Below are 22,629 nucleotides of genomic sequence, written 5' to 3' on the forward strand. Positions count from 1 at the left end.
TCGCAGGACCACCTTGAAAAATTGCATCTCTTTTGTCGCATAAAAGCCCTTAACATATCAAATCATCATGATTGTGATACTGGAATAAGTCATTTTCCTGTAGAGATGAATTTTGTACAGAAGCACATTTTTGGGATCAACAACTTCAATACCTCGTTACATCCTGGCATTGTCTCAGTTTTGCTGAACTTTTCCCGCAGAGGATCTAGGAACAAAGCCCCCCTTTGAGATGGCAGCATAACCTTTTAAGATTTTAAACAGTAATGAATTTAGATTTTAGATAATGAAGAGATTGACTTGCATTTAATATTAACAATTTATGTTTAAATTAAGTTTCTTGTAGGTAAAATGGCTTCATAAACATTATAATAAAAAGTTAAACAACCTCTTTTTGAAGGAATTTACTTTGTTTTGTATATTCTCCAGATACCTTGTTTTGCACTTGCTGGGACAGCTACATCCTTTACTTATCTGCCCCATTTACTCTGGTAATTTGTTGTTTCTTTTAATATTAATTGTTAATGTTATTTTGGTAAATCTACTTTTAAAAAGAAGCTTAAAAGTTTACCACCTAACATTTAATCAAATGGCATACAGTATGCAGAACACAATATTGGAAGTTATTTACAAGGTTTAAAATATAATGTCTAAGAACACTTCATTTGTTTACCACAACTGTCCAGTGGTGGTGGTCATTCACAATGCCAATGAGATACTTGTACATTGTGGGATCAACCTGAAATTTAAAAAGAGGACTAAAATATGTTCAAATTTGATGTTTCATAATTGGTACATAAATAAACCAGAGCAAACCAACCTTTAATTTAGATTTGTTTCCATTTCAAATTTTCGTCATTTCATATGAGCCAATTTGGAATGCCTGCTCTGCATTGAAACGCCTCACAAGAAGAAATATGTATGCATTAATAACCTTAAACAAGGAAACGAAACAGTGTGGGGTTAGCAGTGGATGTTAACATTTGATATCTACAGTTTCAACCACAAAACATTTTAAAATGCAAAAAAAAAATCTTACTTTCAAGCTCATTACTTGGAGCGGTTTTGTTAATGTCTGCAAAAAATATTTTATACGGCCCAATGCTGGAGAGCAACACATAGGCATTTTTTCCTGCCCATGCCTCTTGTTTCATGTATGTATACAACTGTATTGATAAATGTCATAAGAAAATGATAAGTATGAGAAAACATGACTGTTAGCTTTCATTAGTTTATAGCTCTTCTTCTGCTGACTTACTGCTGATGAGGTGGTGCTGTACTGCTTTTGCTTTAGTGGTAGGTGATGATGACACAGATACAGAGACAGGTGATGCAGCTCTTTTGGGGATTGCAGGTGATGGTGAAACCCTTGGGGAGACAGGTGATGCAGTTCTTTTGGGGATTGCAGGTGATGGTGAAACCCTTGGGGAGACAGGTGATGCAGTTCTTTTGGGGATTGCAGGTGATGGTGAAACCCTTGGGGAGACAGGTGATGCAGCTCTTTTGGAGATGGCAGGTGATGGTGAAACCCTTGGTGAGACAGGTGATGTAGCTGTTCTGGAGATGGCTGGTGATGGTGAAACCCTTGGTGAGACAGGTGATACAGCTCTTTTGGACAAGACAGTTGATGGTGAAACCCTTGGTGAGACAAGTGATGCAGCTCTTTTGGAGATGGCAGGTGATGGTGAAACCCTTGGTGAGACAAGTGATGCAGCTCTTTTGGAGATGGCAGGTGATGGTGAAACCCTTGGGGAGACAGGTGATGCAGTTCTTTTGGGGATTGCAGGTGATGGTGAAACCCTTGGGGAGACAGGTGATGCAGCTCTTTTGGAGATGGCAGGTAATGGTGAAACCCTTGGGGAGACAGGTGATGTAGCTGTTCTGGAGATGGCTGGTGATGGTGAAACCCTTGGTGAGACAGGTGATACAGCTCTTTTGGACAAGACAGTTGATGGTGAAACCTTTGGTGAGACAAGTGATGCAGCTCTTTTGGAGATGGCAGGTGATGGTGAAACCCTTGGTGAGACAGGTGATGCAGCTCTTTTGGAGATGGCAGGTGATGGTGAAACCCTTGGGGAGACAAGTGATGCAGCTCTTTTGGAGATGGCAGGTGATGGTGAAACCCTTGGTGAGACAGGTGATGCAGCTCTTTTGGAGATGGCAGGTGATGGTGAAACCCTTGGGGAGACAGGTGATGTAGCTTTTCTGGAGATGGCTGGTGATGGTGGAACAGATACAGCGGTGGTGACATATGACTGTCACTTTTGAGATTGCAGGTGATTCAGCAGTTGGACAGGTTTTTTGTGATGGATTTGCATCTGTTAATCTGGATACAATCTTGTGTGGAATGCGTGGCATCTCCTCAATATATAATCTTAAGTGGTCAATTTTGATTTGTGGCAAAAATAACCCCTCTCTCATCTATCAGATCAGCATTCTTGCCTTTAATGTCTTTAATTGTGTATGGATCTAAAAAAAATTGGATCTAATTTTCCACCTTTTCTCTGCTGGCTCCGAACATTACATCTCCACACCTTGCCTACTGACAATGCAGAACATCACAGAACAGAACTCACCATGCTGAGGGATTTCTCCTCTCTCCTGATTTGCTGTAGGTTAACTCGTCCATGCTCAGCCTTCCATACACCAAGAATTGGACTGAGATCAGTATTAACACTGATCTGAGTGGAGACACTGTGAGGACATCTCTGTCTCAGCTTCAGCAGAGTCTGAATGAGAAACTCACTAAAACAATCAATGAAAAGATAAAGGAAGCAGGTGAGAATATTTCATATTATATTGATAGTAATATGTTTTTACCTTTAATTGAGTCAAATATTGCATTAAATGTAAACAATAAAATTACAGTGATGTTTTTTGTGATTAGTTTTCACAGAACTGAAGAGAATGCAGCAGTATGCAGGTACAGATTTCAAAATCTACTTTACCCAGTAGCCAAAATATATAACAGATTTAAATAAATATTATAGTTTATAAATATATTAATATAATTACTGTAGTCAATTTAGATAATAATTTGTAAGTATAACATTATTTTTTGGTGCATTTGTTTTGCTTATAGACTAAACTGATGTTTAGCTGTCACTAGCTTCTTCAGTGAAATTGAGCTAGCTAGTTAGCAGCTTAGCTTGCAAACAAATTTTTGGCAACATATTTGGCTGCTGATGATTTTATTTTTTATGAAGAAAGACTGAGTTTACCAGATCAAACAGACAAATCATATATACAGTATAAAACATATAAAATGGAATAAACATTCAGGACTACTCTAATATGTCATAATGAGTTTGATCAACTGAATGGTGATTTCACATCACACTCTGTGTGTTTCTCGCAGTGGATGTGATTCTGGATCCTGATACAGCTCATCCCAACCTCATTCTTACTGCTGATGGAAAACAAGTGTCACTTGGAGACAAACGACAAAATCTCCCTGATACACCAGAGAGGTTTAATCAGTGTGTCTGTGTTCTGGGGAAGCAGAGTTTCTCTTCAGGGAGATTTTATTATGAGGTGCAGGTCAGAGGGAAAACTGCCTGGGATTTAGGAGTTGTGAGAGAAAACATTAACAGGAAGGGGAAGATTACAGCAAACCCTCAGGATGGAGTCTGGTCTGTGGTACTGAGGAATGAGAATCAGTATTGGGCTTGTGCTGGTCCCTCTGTCCCCCTCACACTGAGAGAGAAGGTGGAGAAGGTGGGTGTGTTTGTGGATTATGAGGAGGGTCTGGTCTCCTTTTATGATGTGAACTCCAGATCTCTTATCTACTCTTTCACTGGTCAGACATTTACTGAGAAACTCTATCCATACTTCAGTCCTTGTCCAAATTATGGAGGTAAAAAGTCTGCACCACTAATCATCTCTCCTCTACTTTAGACTAAAGGATTTATATATTTTTTAAAAATGTGGATGTTTAAAAAAGGATTAAAACCTTTTTTTCTTTTTAATAAAATTATGAAACTCACAGAACAATGTGATACAATCAGAAATCTTTAAAACATGTGATACTATTTTAAACTATTAGAAATGTTAACATAAAAAAAAAATTTGAACTTTACTTTTACTCTTTTTGCTTTAAAGATATATATACATAATCTTTAAATACGTAAATACATACATTTATGTGGCAAAGAATATTTGTATTTTCACCTTTTTTTTACATTTTCAGATGTAAAAATTTGTACTTTAAACTCTGTATCCTTACAATACATACAAATATCTGATTATTGTCTTTGGATAACATTTTAGACTAAGTTTTAAGATTTTGATTTGAAAAAAAATAGACTTATTTTATGCAGCATTTATTATTGCACACACTTGTGAAAATTATTCACACTTAGATTTAGAATATTCTCCACAGTTTAACTTTTTTTTGGTGTTTGTTTTTATAATTTTTGAGTGCTTTAAACCTCCCGATACTACATTAAGTGCAGAGATTTTCTTGGGGTACTTTTTATTCTTGTCTAGTTAAAGGGCACTTAAACTGAAATTGTATAAGAGAAATTGATTCTTAAATGGGTAAAATACTTTCTGAAGCCCTTTCAAACATTGTTCTTCTTGTTTGTTTTCCATCTGCATGGTATTAAAATAAAGCTTTTTCATCATTATCACCTTTACATGCATCTTATTTTAATGCAGCTAATAAAACTAAAGCCTTTTTAATCTTTGTTGTCACTGTTATATCTTTATTTCAAAGTTTATATATGTTTATAACAGCTCTCTGCTAAAAACAGTACTCTGCTAAGTGACAATTAGAAATGATCGTTCTATAACATATTAATGTAACAAAAGATTCGTAAGCACATGAAATATATCTGCCAGGAAAACTCTTTTATCAACAGAGAACCTACTGAAAGTGAAAAAGAACATGTTTTGTTCTGTTTTATCTGAGAAATTTTAAGGTGTAAATGCCAAAATATCACCTGGATAGTTGGATCAGTTTTTTTTTTTACAAACAATCATAATCCCAGACTCGTCAAGGCCAGGAAGACTGTGGTGGTAATAAGCATGAGTAGATTACTGATAATAATATTTAAATTGCATTTGTATTCATATTACTGATGGCATGGGTTTGCGTCGATACAAATGCCCCATGATGGGTAAAGCTTATTAACAAGCTATAAACACATGCAGTCACTGATCTTCGGTAATCACGTTATCTATATGGGGTTGTGGTGGAAGAAACGTGAGAACACCAGGTGTAAAGCAGGGGGAAGGAACCCTGGGTGGGATGGCAGTCCGTTACAGGGGGCAGGGGCAAATAAATGCTGGTTATTTCCAGTGACACTGGGAATTAAGACTTGAAATGGTGCTCCTGTGCAGCTCTGGAGGACAAGACAGCATTATTACTCGAGTGTAAAGCGTGCTTCTGGGTTCCCACTGACTCTGGATGCAGTTCCCTGTGGTCCAGATGGACTGAATGAAAGGTGAGCATGTCCTGGGGCTTTTATTTTGAACCGATAACACTCTCCAGCGTTTCTCTTTTCGCCCATTAAAGATGCGACAGAGCAAATTGTGACAGATTGACTACTACCATCAGAGGCAAGTGGACCGACATTGGCGGCTTGGTTGCGGCCTCGTTGACGCGGGTCGCCTTTGTTATCCCGGGACAGTGCAATGTTCTGCGGGAAACTGTCAGCCATCCAGGCTTCACGCGGCTCCATTCAGATGCCTAGCCATGTTGTTCCAGCGGGTTAGCTAGCCTCACTGCTAAAAAAGCCTTTGTTCCGACTAGCAGATGATCGATAATGTTAGCTTCGAGCCGGAGGAGGAATGAGAAGTGGAGCTGCTGTGTCCCGTCCGTGCATCAGCATCGCCATGACTCTCAGCACGTCCAGCTCCATAACTGTCATGGCGCTGCATTATGGACAAGAGCTTTCCACTTGTAAAGAATAGACGCTTGAAAGACATTTAGCTTTCCATACAAGTTTTGTGTATATCCTTTATTCGAGTTTGCATTGTGTTATTGTGTTTGGCCAAAATGAAAACCGTTAGGAAACTTGCTTGTATTGTGTTTCTTTCATGAACACGGGTTATTTCCTGTTCATTTAGTGAGCTACCATAGCGGTATTATTGTTTATTATCCAGTAATACACGTGTATTCATCTCTCAGATTCAGTAACTACCATAATACTCAATAGTCCAACAATCTTTCATTTTCAAATGCACTTTTTTTAGCTGCACTATAAATTTAACATCCCAATGATTGTCATTTAACAATAACTATAGGAATGTCTGTAGTGAGTTTTGCCTGGTGACTCTTCAATCACAAACTCCAAAGAGTTATTTATCAGTTGTTTTATTGTGATGATAAACGGCAGGTTTGCGTTTTATTCATGGGGGGGGTGTATGTGCATTTGCTTGTTTCTTTATCTATCTGTTTATTTTTCCTCTCCTTTTGCAGGTCGCCATGCAGCAGTGTGAACCCCCGCAGCAGCAGAGGCAGCAGAGCGAGGAAAACCGGAAGTTGGAGGCGGAAATAGGGGACAGCGTGTCAAGCGATGCTTATGAATGTCGTATCTGCAGCCACAAAGCAGCGGACGTCTGCTCTCTCAGTCAACATCTGCACTCTTTCCATCCTGTTACCGCTCTGCCCGGCTCTGGCACAGCGAGACATGAGGAGAGTAAAGGAGCACAAGACCAAACCTCAGAGGGACAAAAGAGCCCGCCTGCAGGAAATGTGAGTTATTGAACATATTATCTTGTTGTTATGGGAAAGTAATTTAGGGTGGTTGTTTTGTGATGCCTTTTTCCACTGTAAAAAAATGATTGTTTTACAATCCTCTTCGAGAATAAACGTTGATTACAGGGAGTTACACAGATATCGGTTCATGCGTGCGCCTAGTAGGGCTTCAGTGCTGCAAACAGAGATTTTCTAACTTGTATTCATGTTATTTCCCTTCTTCTCTACAGTCTGAATTTTCTGAAAGGTCCATGTCTTCCTCACCCATGGACTCGGAAGAGACCAGCATAAGTACATGCAACGCAGAGAACCAGGTACCAGCAGCGGAGCAAAAAGAGACTGTGAAAAACACACCTGCTGCCAAAGACAGCCAAAGCATTTCTCCTGCCTCCATTTTGCCTCAGAGGAAAGCCTCATCCTCTTCGGAGCCTACAAAAGGAAGCCAAAGTGAGGACGCTGCCTCTTCAGGCACGTCCGGCCTCAACCAGACGCACTTTGTGTGTCTTCCTCTGGTGTCTGAGGGACTAAAGTTGGTGTGGGTGCGCTCTGAGCAGACTAATGAGCTGGACGCTGTTTCTGAGCTGGTAGAAGCGTTTAATTCCTTTCCCTACCCCACAGAGCAGGAGGCCAGTGCTCTGGCACGCAGATGCTCCCTGTCCCCCGAGCGCGTCAAAGTGTGGTTTATGATGCAGCGCGTCCGATATGGAATCAGCTGGGCAGACGACGACATCCAGCAAACACGACTTAAGCTGCGGCGTCTGCTTGGAGAGGAGGGGGAGGAAGAAGAAGAGGATTATTTAGCACATGAAGAAAGGACACCAGAGACCCTGCAGCAGGGTGTTAAACAGGCGCCTGTGATAGACGTCTATACGGGTTATGCACACTACACACCACAACCAGTTTTCTCCCAGGATGATACCAATGACTACAACAGCAGGCAAAACAGCATCATTCCTCAGTATGGCAACGGTTTAGAACCGTTTGTTCGGCTGCAAACTGAAAATCAGTATGTAGGTTCCTCTGTGGACAAAAACAATTCTCAGTTACTCAAAGATCTGAATCATTTTCCTCCTCATGAGCCCAAGGACAATACTTCCAGAACTTATCAATCTCTAGCTAATTCCGCAGTCATTTGTGGCCCCCCCATAACCCAGCAGCGGAAGAAATCCAAAGCCCAGTTGATGGCGCTTCGCCGTAGTTTTGTTCAAAAGAATTGGCCGTCAGAGGCTGAGGTGCAGCGGCTACAGCGCGTCACCGGGCTCGGACGCCATGAGATCCGGAAGTGGTTCGCAGACAGTCGCTACCAACTTCGCAGGAGTGGCCGGTCCTGGCTGGCTGAACTGAGCAAGCCCATTCAATCACCAGAGCCCTTGGGTGGAGTTCCACAACAGTTGAACAATGATAACATCCAGGAGGATGGCGATGCCTCAGGTGCAGGGCTTGACTTTGAGCTCGATGTGGACATGGAGGACCACCAGTGCCCTGTCGAAGACGGAGACGGAGTCAGCGAATCAGACACGAGGAAAGAGGAACAAAGTGAGGAGTCTTCACAAAAAGACGGCCGGCCTTCTTTCAAGCAGGAGCGGCGGGAGATCGCTATCATCCCTTCCCCATCTCCTGCTTCGTCTTCTCCGTCTCCGTCACTCCTCCAAGGCTGGAACCCCAGTCTGGGTCCTGAACCCAACCTCCGGAAGAAGACATGGGAGCAGCTGCACACACTGAGACAGAGCTTCCTGCAGTGCCAGTGGCCCACCAGTGAAGACTACACACTTTTGCAGCAGAAGACAGGCCTGACACGGACTGAGATTGTTCAGTGGTACGGAGACACACGTTACCACATTAAACACTCCAACCTGCGCTGGATTCACCCGGACGACCGGGAGCGTGTACGCACAGGTGTCATGAAGCAGCAGAAGCGAGCGGGGAAGGGTCCCAGGAGCAGGAGATGGACAGAGGGCACAGATTCGAGCTTCAGGTTTAGGGAGCCGCAACCCAGTAACGGGACAGGGGGGAATGAGACGAAGTCATGGGACGAATTATTCAAGACAGCTTCCTCAGTACTGCCAGGGGGTGAACTTTGACCCTGGAGAATTTTTTTCATTAAATGTTAAAGAGTATTTAGAATAGCAGGAAAGTAGAGGCTGGACTCTACATTGCTGCCAAATGCTGTATTTCATGAAGAAGTGTTTCTTTTTTTGTTGTTTTTTTGGTCTTTGTCTCATGTCCTCATATCCAATGTTTCTCACCACTAATGGATTGTTGTATTGATATAATCCAGTGCCTCGTCAGGACCTTTAATACACCACATATTTATGGATTTAGTTTTGTCTCGATGAGCAGTTTCATTTAAGCTGAAATTATTTATAATAACACTAAAGAAACAGAAACAAGCTAAGGAAGATTTTCAGAGCGATTAACCGAACACAAGCACTGGGTGAAACTGCTGTTTTCATGTGTAGCATTTCAGTGTTCAACAGGATAAAATAGGTAGGTAGACATTAGTTTCAGGTCTTTTTTAATGCACATTTTCAAATGTTTATTTAAAAAAAAAAAATTTTTACTTTAATGTATTGATATGGTTCAGAGCTTCCCAACCATGAATCCTTCAAAGTGTTGCTTTTAAAAAAGATTCAACCAGTGTGAAAACAATTTTAAAATGGTTTTATGAAAGCTCTTTTACATCCTGTTCTTCTATAATAATTATTGCTTAATTTCAGTTATAATTTATTTAGACCCAGGACCATAATCCAACAGAAGAAGCTTGAACGATGCATTTGATATTCTATGCATTTAATTATTATTTAGTTGACTAGAATATTCCTTAACTGCTTTTGAAGATTTTTGTACCTATTTCTAGAAAATGTTTTCCCTTGGTTACAATGACATTTTAACTCAATAAAGTGAACTTCAGGATTTTATTTTCTTTTTTGTACATTTTAATTGAACAGATGCATATTTACAAGAGGGCTGTATAACGAGGGGAAAACGTGCATAGCTTGATTGCTTTATATTGTCATCACAATTCAAACCAATGAAGCTGTGAATTGTCAGTTACATACCGACCAAGAAATATTTTTTATAGATTACCCTTAAGCATCAATAAAAAATAAACTAAACTGTCAGAGACTCGTTTACAAACTGCGAGCTTCATTAAGATCAGTATTACACAGGTCAGTTATTATAGCAGTGATAAACACAGCAGTATGCTGTACAGACATATAATCATAAAAATGCTGTCATTTAAATGATTTGATTAAATAAATTCGCTCCTATTTACTGTTAATAATGCATTTCTCTATCATCATGACTGACAGTATTAACAAAGGATGATGTAATGGTTGTTAATTCGAATTGTATTTCACAAAGCAAGAGCATTTAGTTTTTCCTGATCACACCACAAGTCAGTTCCAGTATTCTGTCTGAATCTCCCGAGCACCATGAGCTTGCAGGAAGTCCGCTCCTTGTATGATTCGGCGAATCACTGTGGCGGACGTGATTAACATGTGACCCGCTGCTTGGAGTACAGTGGAGATCACTCTGAGTGCCTCTCTGTTAGAAAAATCGGGGAAAGAGCACAATATAAGATGTGACATTGTAGAAACACTAATGAATATTAGGCAGATTTATTTAGGCTCAATAATATTTGCCGCTTCTGGCCACTTGAGTACAGGTAAAAAAAAAATACAGGCAAAAAAAAATATATATATATATATGAGAAAATGTTATCTAACAATGTTAACTGCAGCTTGTAAAATTATATATATATATATATATATATATATATATATATATATATATATATTATATATCTACTTATGTAGATTACTTATCTACTCTACTTATGTACAAAACACAGCAATCTGTCCCCTCAATAGCCACCATGATGCAACCTGTTACCAAATCAAGTTTGGACATTTAACTGCCTGCTAACTTTAACTGCCAAATGTCAGGAAAAAACTGCATGCAAACAAACACACACACACACACACACACACACACACACACACACACACACACACACACAGATGCCCGAGATGTTCAGAGTTGAGTTCTGTCACTCTCACCTGATCACCTTCTTTGGCCCCAGACACTGGAAATCAGCACTGACTGAGTACAGACCCTGGAATGTTGCCTTCACGTTTAAAGAGCCAAAAATATCTTTGGGGTTCAGACGGTAAAGGTCAAAGGTCACTCGAGCGATGTCACGACCATTGCGGGGTTTCTGGTTAGCTGGATTGATGCTGCTGCCTCTCTTGCCTAACTGTCATTTAGAAGCTTGTTTAGAAATAACCAGCAGTATATACAGTGAGCATGTCAAATGTAGAGACAAACACATGCAAACTTAATTATCGGTGGCTCACAGAATATTCTGTAACTTTTTTCGTTCAGAAGTAACAATGAGAAATGTACTGTTAGGTGCTGAAAGGATTGATCAAACACATATTCAGACAGTCAGCAGTCAAATCAGCAGCAGATAGGACACTAACACACACATACAGGATGTGGTCTCCAGGTCTGTCCGGGCTCCAGCACCATGAGCACTGTGTTGTCTGGCAGGGCCATGAGAAACTCGTCTGAGTCCACTTCGGTACCGTCTTCCTCACACACCAGAGACAGCATGGTGGAAATGAGCAGAGTGTAGGCTGCCTAGAAAATATACATACCAAAAAAGAAAACCACAATATAAAGTTATTCTTCATAAATAATATGCAATCTTAGGGCAAATATAGCCACCTAGTGAAGCTACTATGTACAATTTATAGCAGAGGATTTCCATAATTGCTTAAATGAGATCCTCAAAAAACCCTAGATTATAACTTTTTCACATTATGTTCAATTTAAACTTTTCTATTTATAAAATTTTATGTTCATGTTTCCTGATCCTTCAGGCCTCTGGGTTCACCTTCTCCTTCAGCTCCTCTAAGTCTGATGCAGTGAGCCCCTTTCTGATCTCTCTGTTCCATGAACAAACTCTGAAAGGCCTCTGAGGTGCAGCCCACACACGCCGAGACACAGACCTAATACATTGGTGATGACATGATCAAAATGAGACAGAAAATGAATAATCGGTTAGACCATAAATACAAAACAATTGAATACAAGCTTCAGAATATAAACAGCATAAGCTTTCCTTAAAACACACAGTGCTTCTGTGTGACAGTGAGTCGCATGTATACTGTTCAGCTGTGTAAATGTAAACTGTTTAGCATACAATATTAAATCCAAATCATGGCATTGAGCAATGTGCAATGAAACAACAGGTGGATTTTGTTTATTAATTAGTTATAAAATTATTATTAAGGCAGTGTATAATTCACATTAGTTGTTATTTACATATCAATCTAAATACTGCTTTAAATAAAGAAACTCAGAAAAATGCTCACTTGATCAGAGAGGATGTTGTTTCCATCTTGAAGAGTTCAGTGCTACAGAGTTATTTTCCACTATACATATATATACATAAAGTTTAGTCCTCAGAATATACTTTTGTTTCTTATAGGGAAGCGCTGGTGTTGTGCTAGCTGTTCTGCCCTGAGGCCTGCTCTATCTCTGTGGACTTTGTCCTGAACTCAGTGATTCATACAAAGGTGTAATTGGACAAAGTCCTTTATCTCATAATGTGCTGGAGGTGGATGATTAAGGAACATAAACAAGCTTAAAACATTAAGTAAAGGGTTTAATTTTAATAATTAATTTATTTTTAGGATGCAACATTAGGATAAGTATTCAAGCCAAGGTCATTGTAGCCTTTGTAGTCTTTGTAGTCAAATGTGGCCTTGTGGTCTGTATTTTAATTTAAAGATCACAATCCCAAACATGCAGCCAATATCATTAAGAGCTATCTTCAGTGTAGAAAAGAACAAAGAGTTCTTGAAGTAATTGTAAAATCATTGAGTCTGTCTGGGACTACATGAAGAGACAGAAGGATTGGCCACAGCCTACATCCACAAAAGATCTGTGGGAAGTTCTCCAAGGTGTTTGGAACAACCTACCTGCCAATTTCCCTCAAAGACTGTGTGCAAGTGTACCTAGATGAATTGGTGGCCACACCAAATATTGATTTGATTTAGATTTAAATTCTGTTCATTTACTTTCTATTTTCATAAAATAAAATAATTAATTATTAACACTTTTATTTTGGAATTATCTTACTTCCTACTTCTTTACAGCATTTTTACACATGCTGTGTGTGTGTGTGTGTGTGTGTGTGTGTGTGTGTGTGTGTGTATATTTATACAGTATATCAGGGGTGGGCCAAGAGCTTCTCTGCTGGCGTAAACACTGTCAGAAGCATTGACCTACATTTACAACCTAAATTCTAATATATGTTTAATGAAATTGTATTAATTTATTCCCAACAGTTTATTCTCTTCATTTTGTAGCGTTTCTCTTGGCTTCACTGCTTCCAGTATGTGTATGTGTATGTAGATTTTTTTTTGTCCATTCAGATTTCAGACTCTATGTTCTGCCATGTCAATCTAATCTGCCCAGGGCCTTCAGAATCAGTACTGCTGGCCCTTTTACCCTAGACTATATTAGCATATATAGCATATATGGGTCTGTTTCTTTGACCAATCGGATTTCAAACTCCCCTCACAGGGCCAGCTAGCTAGCATCAGCATTTTTCCGTCCTGTGATTGGTTGGTCAGAGCAAAACTGAAGCCAAGTTCAACTGGCAAAACACGTCTGTAGCTCTACACACAATAATACATCTGAGTTAGACTTTTTTACGCCCCCCAATATCTGACGAGGAAGAGAAATTGATTTGGTCTCCGATATACTTAAAATACATTTTGAAGAAAAGACATCATGAGGAGAACACAACCCTGAAGCTAGCTAGTATGTCTCAGCCTGGGAAAGGGTTTGTTCCACACTTCCAGACCAGTGAATATGAGCAGTACCACTGACTTACAGCCTCTAAGGTGTGGTGCAAAATATAAGTCTGCATCTCTGGTAAATAGGTTGTATTTTTATTACATTCTTTTTGCATTTTTGTCATGTTATTAGACAGATATTGATTCTGAACTGCTCCAGATGATGTAGGGGTCACAGTTGCGAATGTAGTGTAGAGGTTTGGGGTCTCATCTGTTTTTCTTACTTTAGTAAAATGGTGTTTACCGTCCATATGTGAAATGCCTCTTTCTCTGTAATGCCACGCGCTGTTATATTGTGTTTTTGTATTGATGGTTTCTATAATCACAACGTGATAGTGGTGGTATTAAGAGGTGGATTAAGTTGGGATCATCCCCACTGAAGGCCCAGGTACCAAATGCACAAGTCTGCCACTGTATACTATAAACCTATATAGGATATTTTATATATAATGAATATACTGGGTATTACAGACTATATATAAATTATTGAGATTAGAATGTATTTTGATTCTTCGAGTGTCCCCTATAATATAGTTTGTTCTATAAAAGAAATAACGCATTTGTTTATTTGTTAACATCTTGTTATAATTTCAAGCTGTTTATTCATTTATTAATAAAAAAAAAAAGTGTCTCTTTTATCCTTTGCTTTTTTTGTTTTGTTTTTAAGAAGCCATTTGTAAGGGGAAGTCAACGAGGGAAACAAGAACAGGATTGAAACGGAAAACAGAGGTGTTTATAACAGTGTTCGCCTCCCTTTTTATCGAGCACACCGTGGATTTATTCATTCATAAAACACAGACCGGAAATGGAATCAATAGACTGAAACTCCTTTTTAAATCAGACACTACAGTTTCAGATTGAAACGCGACCGGACGCGTGACCTTTATAACCGGAAACAGTGCTCACAGCGCGAAAAGGAGCCGAGGAATAATACACCAGCCGTCTTTTTCTGCTTCAAATACATGTATAAAGAGACGTGTAGCGGTGGCGTGTGATCGGTTACCATACAGGATTATTGTTTGACGGATCAAATTAAAGCGACAGTCGTTACATTGACAGAGAGGGAGATCTGACAGCCTTGAAATGAGATCAGGAAAAGCACGTAACAAAAACAACAACAACAACAACTTTGAAGACAGCAGCGGTGGGACGTCTTTTAAACGAGTCATTGTTTTTATTTTTATATACTATAGTGCATAGCCTATATAGGATATTATATATAATGTTAGTATATGGCATTACTGCCTGTATACTGTAATTATTACCTTTGCTCTTGCTTTGAACTTTAATAACTCATGAGAATTATATAATCATCAGTTAAACAACAAAAACAGCAACCCAATGTCAGTATAACAGTGTTACATTGTGTGTTAGCTATAATAAGATTTTTAAGTCGAAGATAAAACGTGTATTTTTTTTATAAAACTTCCCTTTCACTGGTTCTCATAGCTTCCTTAGTGTCTTGACTGCAGGTGAAATTAGAAGGATGGTTTATAAAAAGGAGCATGGGAATGTGTATATAATGATCACTTGGTGATCAGATTAGATTAAATCAGAAACCCAATTTCTAGTCTATTTGCAGTCCAAATTACTAAAGACCTTTCTTCTTTCGAGCAGATGAACCTTTGCCCATTGCTTCTCTTCGGTTTTTGGCCCCTCCGCTGAGACTGGTTTCTGCGGCCATGTGGAAAGTGATGCAGCAGAGGGATGTGATGTTGTATGGAAAGCTGGAGGAGTTTGTGACGTCTGTTTCGGGGACCGTGCCTGGGTTGTTGATTTATAGACACCAGGCCAAGCTGACTGTGGGTCTGCGAGCACGGGTAAGTTTTAAGATAAACTGGAGTTGTAGGAAATAGAGCAGCGCTTTGCTCCTGGTAGGTCTGCTTCTAAAAGACATTCGACCTCTACAATAGATCCTAAATGCAGCTGCATGACTTGTTTTCAATCTTGATAAATTCTACAGCACCAGCCCATCACTATGTTTTCTTCACTGGCTTCACTGCCCACGATCGATTGAATACACTGTTGCTTACTTATAAAGCTAAAAACAGACTAACACTCCTCTACCCCACTCCCTTTCCATTTCAAACCACTGCTCAAATGGTCTTATTGTCTCTCTCGGTACAAGGAAGACATGCTTAAAAACTCCTATAGTCTGGCAACATGGTGGCATAATAAATATTTACTTTGTGTCCGAACAGCAGAGTCACTGGCTGTCTACAAACGCTGTCTAAAGACCCAGCTTTTCCTGCTTTTCCAATTATATTCTCTCCCAGCAGTGTTGTTCAACTGATGGGATTGTAGTCTGTGATCTAATGAACATGTATCAGTACAAAGTTAGAGTGGAGGGTAAAAATGTAAGAAGTATGAGAATAGATATGAATCTGGACTGTAATTAATATAAACAGTCTGCTTCAATGGCTTAGGACTACCATTGCCATGAAGAGTCTTACATGTAAGTGTCCATCAGTGAACATTTGTTAATCTCAGCAATTAGTAAACTACTAAGGAACAGACTTTCATTGTCACTCAGATGAGGATGGATTCCCTCTCAAGGTTTCTTCCTCATACCTGCTCAGGGATTTTTTTTTTTGTCACCACTGACTCACTCATTAGGAATAAACTGATAGGGACTGATGTATAAATGTTAAATTAATATTCCGAATCAATTTCTGTAAAAGTGCTGTTGTGAAAAGTGCTATACAAATACAAGTAAATAAGAATGTATTTATTGATGGAGATATCCAAGCACTTTTGTCAGTTGTTTTGGATAAAGGCAATTGGCAAAATGCCCCAAATCTAAACTTACTAAATACTTGCTGTATTTATATGAATTAAACCAGTGTTGTCTCTCCTTTCTGTAGCTGATCTTGGAGCAGCTCCGTGTGATCCAGTCTTCAGACACAGATCTCATTCTCCAACAGCTAGAGAGACTGCATGTTCCTGCCATCCCCAACAATAAAGTGAGTGACTTGTAATCTCTCTAACCTTGTCTTTTTACATTTACACATATTTACAGTTTTGTACACTTCATTACACCATGAATCTGAAATATGCTGCAGCTGGGCCTCTTAAATTCAGAGATTATGCTTTTTATTGTGAAACCTAAACATTCCACAAGATTATTTCACAACACATTTATGGTAATCTAAAGGCTGCTTAAGTTTTATATTACTTATATAAAGAGCATCTACCAGATTTGTCATATTTTGAAAAATATTTCAGTATAATTTAAAATACGATGAAGAAACTAGTAAATGCTGGATCACATCACAGTATTGAAAGCTGTATCTGTGTTTTGTAGAGAAAGAGAACTGATCAGAAAGTGGAGACGGCTGTGAAGAACTTCCACACGCTGGTGCGGACTCTGCTGGAGAATCCGGCAGAGAGAGAGCAGTTCTTTAAGGTAAGAATGAGAATAAATGGTTGCGTATTGTTGAAGGTTAAAGAATGGAGCATTAGCTGATCTATTCTCTCTTTGCATTGTTGTCTTTCTATGTAAAATCTTTCTCATTCTCTCGAGCACACATTTATACAGTTTTCACATAATTCTTTGTTTGTTTTTTTAAATACTTATCTGTACATCAGGAAGAGTTTGACTCTCAGTATGGGCCTCAGTATGACTCCGCCCTGGAGAAGCTGCTCTGGGAGTTTCTGACCAGACTGGACCAGCTGCTTCCAGTCCCAGATCTCACTCAGGTTTGGTTTTTTTGTAATGAATTTGAGTTGAAATTTGTACTGATTGTACCTAAATGTGCATATTTAAATAGTTGAGCTACCCTTAAGATATGAATGCACTCCTGCAGATTTTAAACACACACAAGTCTTAATTCCTGACCTTTTCATATATTTCAGCCAGCTCATTTACAAACAAACTAAATCATATTGGAAACAAAAAGATCTAAAATGAATGCAGCACACTGGACATCATATATATTATTGAAATACTTTATTGTTCCTGGTTACATTTCCAGTCCAGAAATATCCAGTCAATACTTGTCTACCATCGTAAAGAACAATACTAAATTTAGTTATTGATACTTTGATATTTGATACACACACATCTATCTGCCTCTCTGTCTGTCTGTACATACATACCCGTTTATAGCAGAAGTTTATAGCAGCGACAGTAGCAGTGACAAAATACATGAAGCACTTTGGGTTCAACGGAGTCAGAAAGAACCCAGAGCAAACTCTACCCAGATATTTGATGTTGTTCTTCCTTTGAAGTGTAGATAGTGTTTAGCTTTTAAATGTAAATTAAATGTAGGAAATGAGTAAAGGAACACATGGCTGGGTGAGCGAGCCGGAGGTCACTGTTGTTTACACCTTTGCTGGTGCCGGCCCCCGAGCAGGTCAGGTTAGGGTATTGTTTAAATCATAATCACGGTCTCAGACACCTTTTGGTTAGAGATGGTCCCTGATAGCTTGCTGCCTCTCCCAGACTGATTAAATTGAGACCATGATTAAGATTGATACAACTGAAATTCTACATCAAACTACATAAATACATTTGATTAAATTTAAGCCATTTTGCGGATGAGCTCAATTTGATATAGCCAGGAGTGGAATCTGGGTTGAGTCTGTAATTCTTACAACTATTTACTCTATATGGACTAAAGTATTGGGACACCTGACCATCCTGGACATGTGGTTCTTCTCCTAACTACATCTACTACCTTACTAACACCCTTGTGGCTGATGAACACAAATATCCATAAGCACACTCCAAAATCTAGTGGAACAGCTTCCAAGAAGAGTGAAAGGAAATATAAGAGCAAATTGGGACTAAATGTGGACTGCAATGCCCCAAAAAGCACATAACATACTTATGGATGAATGGATAGATATATGTGTGTATGGTATTTGATGAGCACTTAAAATTATATTATTAATAATTAATATAATTAATGATATACAGTAACTAAACACAGCTTGAGTATCTTGCACTTAAACCGACTGGTGATGTCTTGCATGTATCAGACTGTATCGTGGCTCACTGAAGCTCCAGCTGTTCTTGAGGAGTGTGTGCGCTCAGCATCACAGCCGCAACTCCTAAAGACTCTACTGCAGCATGAAAAATGTCTCGGACACCTGGACTCTGCTGGTAAAAAAGTAACAGTATATCAAATAGTCATGACAATATACAAAAAAAAAAAATGTATGTGCTTATTTTTGTAACACTGAGATTTCCTGCCTCCACCTCTTTTTTTTTTTTTTTTTGGCTTCATTCTATGAATCATTTCTAGCATCTGTACCCTCTTCCACTGGGGACTCCATCCTCTCATCACTTTCCCTCCCTCTCTCGGGCAAAGTGCGAGACAGCGACCTGTCAGGATCCACTTCCACACCGAACATAATTCCGAGTCCCACCTCATCGACACAAAAATCCGATAAGAAGCAAGCAAAGGGATCCGGGTCCCACATCAACCCAGTTATTGGCTCAACGTCAACGACAGGTATCCCACGTGAAGCTTCAACCAATCAGAATGTAGCATCCATTTCTGACAAGGACAGTGAGGAAGCTGTTTCAGAGGTTTCTAGTTACACATTGGTCAAATCAAAGTCGTGTGAAAAAAGTGAGCTCTTGGAGAACGTTCCAGATGAGGAACACTGCGTAGGAAAGGTGCTGATCACAGTGATCAGTCAAACACCTACACCTACGAGCAGTGAAGTTGAAGAGGAGGATGAATCTCAAATCAGACCAGTGAGAAAAAGTAGTCGGAAAAGTGACGTAAAACATAAACAAAGGACAAGGACTGGTGACAAAATGCCTGATATAGGAAGAAAGAGGAAAAGAACGAAGAGCAGTAAGACACCTCGCAGAAATTCCCAAGACACAAAGCAACAGGAGGTGGAAGGTCTGCATGCTGACCTTGATTCCCCTATGACCCGTCAGCTTAGAGTCATCATCCCGAGACTGGACCTGAAACAATATAGAACAGAGACCAATGAGGAACATCCTACAACATCTTCAAGACAACCCGTCGCTGATGGCGCGTCTCCAGTGAGAAACGTCGATGCCGCAAATCGAAAGAGAAAGCTCAGTTTCACAGCGACCCCTGAGAAGAACCTGAGCTGCAATCATGATAAGCAGTGAGAGAGGCTCCTTAAATATTAACACATTTATAAATAGATCTTGACAAAAAAAAATCCTAATGTATAAAGACTTGTGGACTAATACAAGTGTAGTGTTTTTATAGTGATTTTAAATAAACATTGACTGGTATATTTCATTAATATGTAAGTTTTCTTTTCATGTAGAGTAAGTGCTGGCTCTCCCTGCATCCCCACACTCACGCCTGTAAGGAAGGAATGTGCAGGTAATGTAAACATGTAGTTATGAGTTTAAATAGTTGGAATATGAAGTCATTAAAAAAAAAAAGACATTACGAACTACTGAATCGGTACAGAATATAAAGTCGAGCATACTCTTATAGGAAGAGTCCTGAAACACAATATTTGAGGGTTATTTATTCTGGTGCCAGTTTGTTGATTGGTTTAGTAGTTTGCCATCACGTTGCTAGCATAGAGTATAATGACCCTTTTCGATGGCTAATAGATAACAGGCAGGATTTATTACAATGCTCAATGGTGTAACTATGTGGCGTTAGAGCAGAGACTCTACTCAGCTAGTCTTATTACAAGCACAGTGGTTTGGGCTGTTTTCAATACGACAAGCTGATCTGTTTGAGCCTAGTTTACAGATGAGGAGATCAGAACGCTAAACAAACCCAAGGACGAAAGCACCTCTTCATCGTTTTCCATATGTAGAGATGAATTCGCACAGGCACCACTATCAAAATCCTGTTAGTGGTGGTGTGGGTGATGCAGAAAATCATTAGCAAGTGAAAAATAGGCCCAAATCCTGAAGTGAAATCCCTGAACTGACGCAGACCAAAACTATACCTCAATTTAATTATAAATAAATATTTCACACAGTTAAAGATATCATCATAATTAGGTTAATATGCGAGTTATTCAGGGCAGATATTTAGTTATTTTGTCTACTATTTTTTTCTAGTTGGCATTTTCTAGGTTATCAAATGTTCACTGGCAACTAACTGCAAAACTCTTCATGGCCATTGCATTCCTAACTATACGCTTACTCTGGTTGTTCTTGAGCCAGTGCTGTTTGAATTAACTTAATGCTGTTTCTTCTTCTTCTTCTCTTATCGGCTGCTTCTATTAGGGGTCGCCACAGCCTCTGCCTCTTTCAAACCAACTACCTGCATATCTTCCCTCACCACATCCATAAACCTCCTCCTTGGTCTTCCTCTTTTCGTCCTTCCTGGTGACTCCATCCTCAGCATTCTCCTACTGATATAACCCACATTCCTTCTCTGCACATGTCCAAACCATCTCAATCTCGCCTCTCTCACTTTGTCCCCAAAATGTCCTACATGCACTGTCCCTCTAATAAACTCATTTCTAATCCTGTCTATCCTCATCACTCCCAACGAAAACCTCAACATCTTCAGCTCTGCTACCTCCAGCTTCACCTCCTGTATTTTACTCAATGCCACTGTCTCTAATCCATACAACATCACAGGTCTCACCACAGTCCTATAAACTTTCCCCTTTACTCTTGCAGATACTCTTCTATCACAAATCACTCCTGTCACATTTCTCCTCCCACTCCACCCGGCCTGCACTCTTTTCTTTACTTCTCTAACACACTCTCAATTACTTTGCACTGTTGACCCCAGGTACCTGAACTCCTCCACCTTCTCCACCTCTTCTCCCTGCAACTGTACCACTCTACTGCCCTCCCTCTCATTTACACACATGTACTCTGTCTTACTCCTACTGACTTTCATTCACCTTCTCTCCAGTATGTACCTCCACCTCTCCAGGCTCTTCTCAACTTGCTCCCTACTCTCACCACAAATTACACAAATTATCATCTGCAAACATCATAGTCCAGGGAGACTCCTGTCTGACCTCGGCCGTCAACCCGTTCTTTACCACTGCAAACAGGAAAGGGCTCAGAGCCGATTCTTGCTGCAATCAAACCTCCGCCTTAAACCAGTCTGTCGTTCTTACTGCACACTTCACTGCTATCACACTTTCCTCATACATGTCCTGCACCACCCTCACATACTTCTCTGACACACCTGAGCCAGGGATGAGTGGAGTTCATTTGTGGGCCCGAGACTCATGAAACAAATAAATATACACTGCAAAATACAGTTTTTATTGAGATAAAGTTTAGCTAACTGTAAAGTATATTAGTGACTGCAGGTTAATAAGCACGGTTGAAGATGTCCTTTGTGGGAGGTTTTTCGCTTTTATTGGTACTCAGTATTCACTGTTTAATACACCTTTCTGTTTCTTTCAACACAAAGTATTTCCTGTAGCTGAATCAACTGATGACATTATTGTAGATTCAGAAGATGAAGCCACTGAGAAAGTAAAAGGCAGGGTGGGTATATATGTTGTATAAATGCATAAAATGGCTGATAAAATATAGGTATTAAAAAGAAAAGAAAATATATTAAAATGAGTGAAATTTGCTATTTTGCAGCTATTTACAAAACGATTTTGCAAGACAAAGAGTGACACGTACATTCCCACTTTACACGAGTTCTGGACTCCTGCCTTCTTCCGCCGTGATCTGCTCTCGCCAGGAAACGGGTGCAGATGAGGTTTGGTTTAATGACCATTTGACTGGATTATAAGCACCTGTTTTTATTGCCCCAATGCAGCTTTTTATTTGTAATTTTTTATGGTTTTCATACATGTAGGCATTTTCAATGTCACCTTGTACAGAATTGTTTTTATATTTATATAGTAGGTCAGAGTTAAAATGGACGCAGCCTGTTAATAAAGTACTTTTTAAAACTTTTTAAAAAATAAATAGCAATATTTATGCATGGTTTACTATAGTTTTTCTATGTATTTTATTCCAATTATCATGTTGGGTGCTACCTATGGAAATCCTTAATAAAAATATTTTATTTATTAAAACCAAAAAGTCTTGTTCATTATCGAAATTCTCCTCAAAAAGCTGAAGCTCAGGAAAAAAAAAGTGTTTATTTTTTTTTTCATTAT

The 22,629-nt window shown here is 39.3% G+C and overlaps 4 protein-coding genes across 8 annotated transcripts; 3 read left to right on the forward strand and 1 right to left on the reverse strand.

Moving 5' to 3' along the window:
* Positions 1–1,303: 1,303 nt before the first annotated feature.
* Positions 1,304–4,625, forward strand: LOC310726642 (pyrin-like; the record flags this gene model as incomplete). The annotated part of the gene is made up of 4 exons (XM_083542386.1): positions 1,304–1,531; positions 2,613–2,775; positions 2,885–2,920; positions 3,356–4,625. 4 exons carry the CDS (start codon positions 1,304–1,306, stop codon positions 3,892–3,894), a joined length of 966 nt encoding a protein of 321 aa, XP_083398512.1. The 3' UTR covers positions 3,895–4,625.
* Positions 4,626–5,063: 438 nt separating this feature from the next.
* homezb (homeobox and leucine zipper encoding b) lies at positions 5,064–9,618 on the forward strand. Of its 4 annotated transcripts, none has more exons than XM_083541455.1 (3): positions 5,064–5,559; positions 6,422–6,697; positions 6,931–9,618. In XM_083541455.1, the coding sequence occupies exons 2-3, from the start codon at positions 6,428–6,430 to the stop codon at positions 8,779–8,781; spliced, it is 2,121 nt and encodes a 706-aa protein (XP_083397581.1). In that variant the 5' UTR covers positions 5,064–5,559; positions 6,422–6,427; the 3' UTR covers positions 8,782–9,618. The 4 variants fall into 4 exon arrangements, with proteins under 4 accessions (XP_083397581.1, XP_083397582.1, XP_083397579.1 ...); XM_083541456.1 differs by having other exon boundaries at positions 5,065–5,444; XM_083541453.1 differs by having other exon boundaries at positions 5,476–5,902.
* On the reverse strand, positions 9,602–12,268 carry cideb (cell death inducing DFFA like effector b). The gene is made up of 5 exons (XM_083541555.1): positions 12,085–12,268; positions 11,604–11,718; positions 11,198–11,347; positions 10,765–10,961; positions 9,602–10,249 (listed from the first exon to the last, which is right to left on the reverse strand). The coding sequence occupies exons 1-5, from the start codon at positions 12,108–12,110 to the stop codon at positions 10,102–10,104; spliced, it is 636 nt and encodes a 211-aa protein (XP_083397681.1). The 5' UTR covers positions 12,111–12,268; the 3' UTR covers positions 9,602–10,101.
* A 2,006-nt stretch (positions 12,269–14,274) lies between these two features.
* Positions 14,275–22,552, forward strand: tinf2 (TERF1 (TRF1)-interacting nuclear factor 2). 2 transcript variants are annotated; one of them, XM_083541478.1, is made up of 10 exons: positions 14,275–14,719; positions 15,193–15,395; positions 16,440–16,538; positions 16,880–16,981; positions 17,164–17,274; positions 18,559–18,682; positions 18,825–19,671; positions 19,840–19,898; positions 21,924–22,000; positions 22,103–22,552. In XM_083541478.1, the coding sequence occupies exons 1-10, from the start codon at positions 14,659–14,661 to the stop codon at positions 22,220–22,222; spliced, it is 1,803 nt and encodes a 600-aa protein (XP_083397604.1). In that variant the 5' UTR covers positions 14,275–14,658; the 3' UTR covers positions 22,223–22,552. The 2 variants fall into 2 exon arrangements, with proteins under 2 accessions (XP_083397604.1, XP_083397603.1); XM_083541477.1 differs by having other exon boundaries at positions 14,356–14,719; positions 15,190–15,395.
* The last annotated feature ends 77 nt before the right edge of the window (positions 22,553–22,629 follow it).

The sequence above is a fragment of the Silurus aristotelis genome (genome assembly GCF_946808225.1).
Source record: "Silurus aristotelis genome assembly, chromosome: 5".
NCBI classification, from domain to species: Eukaryota; Metazoa; Chordata; class Actinopteri; order Siluriformes; family Siluridae; genus Silurus; species Silurus aristotelis.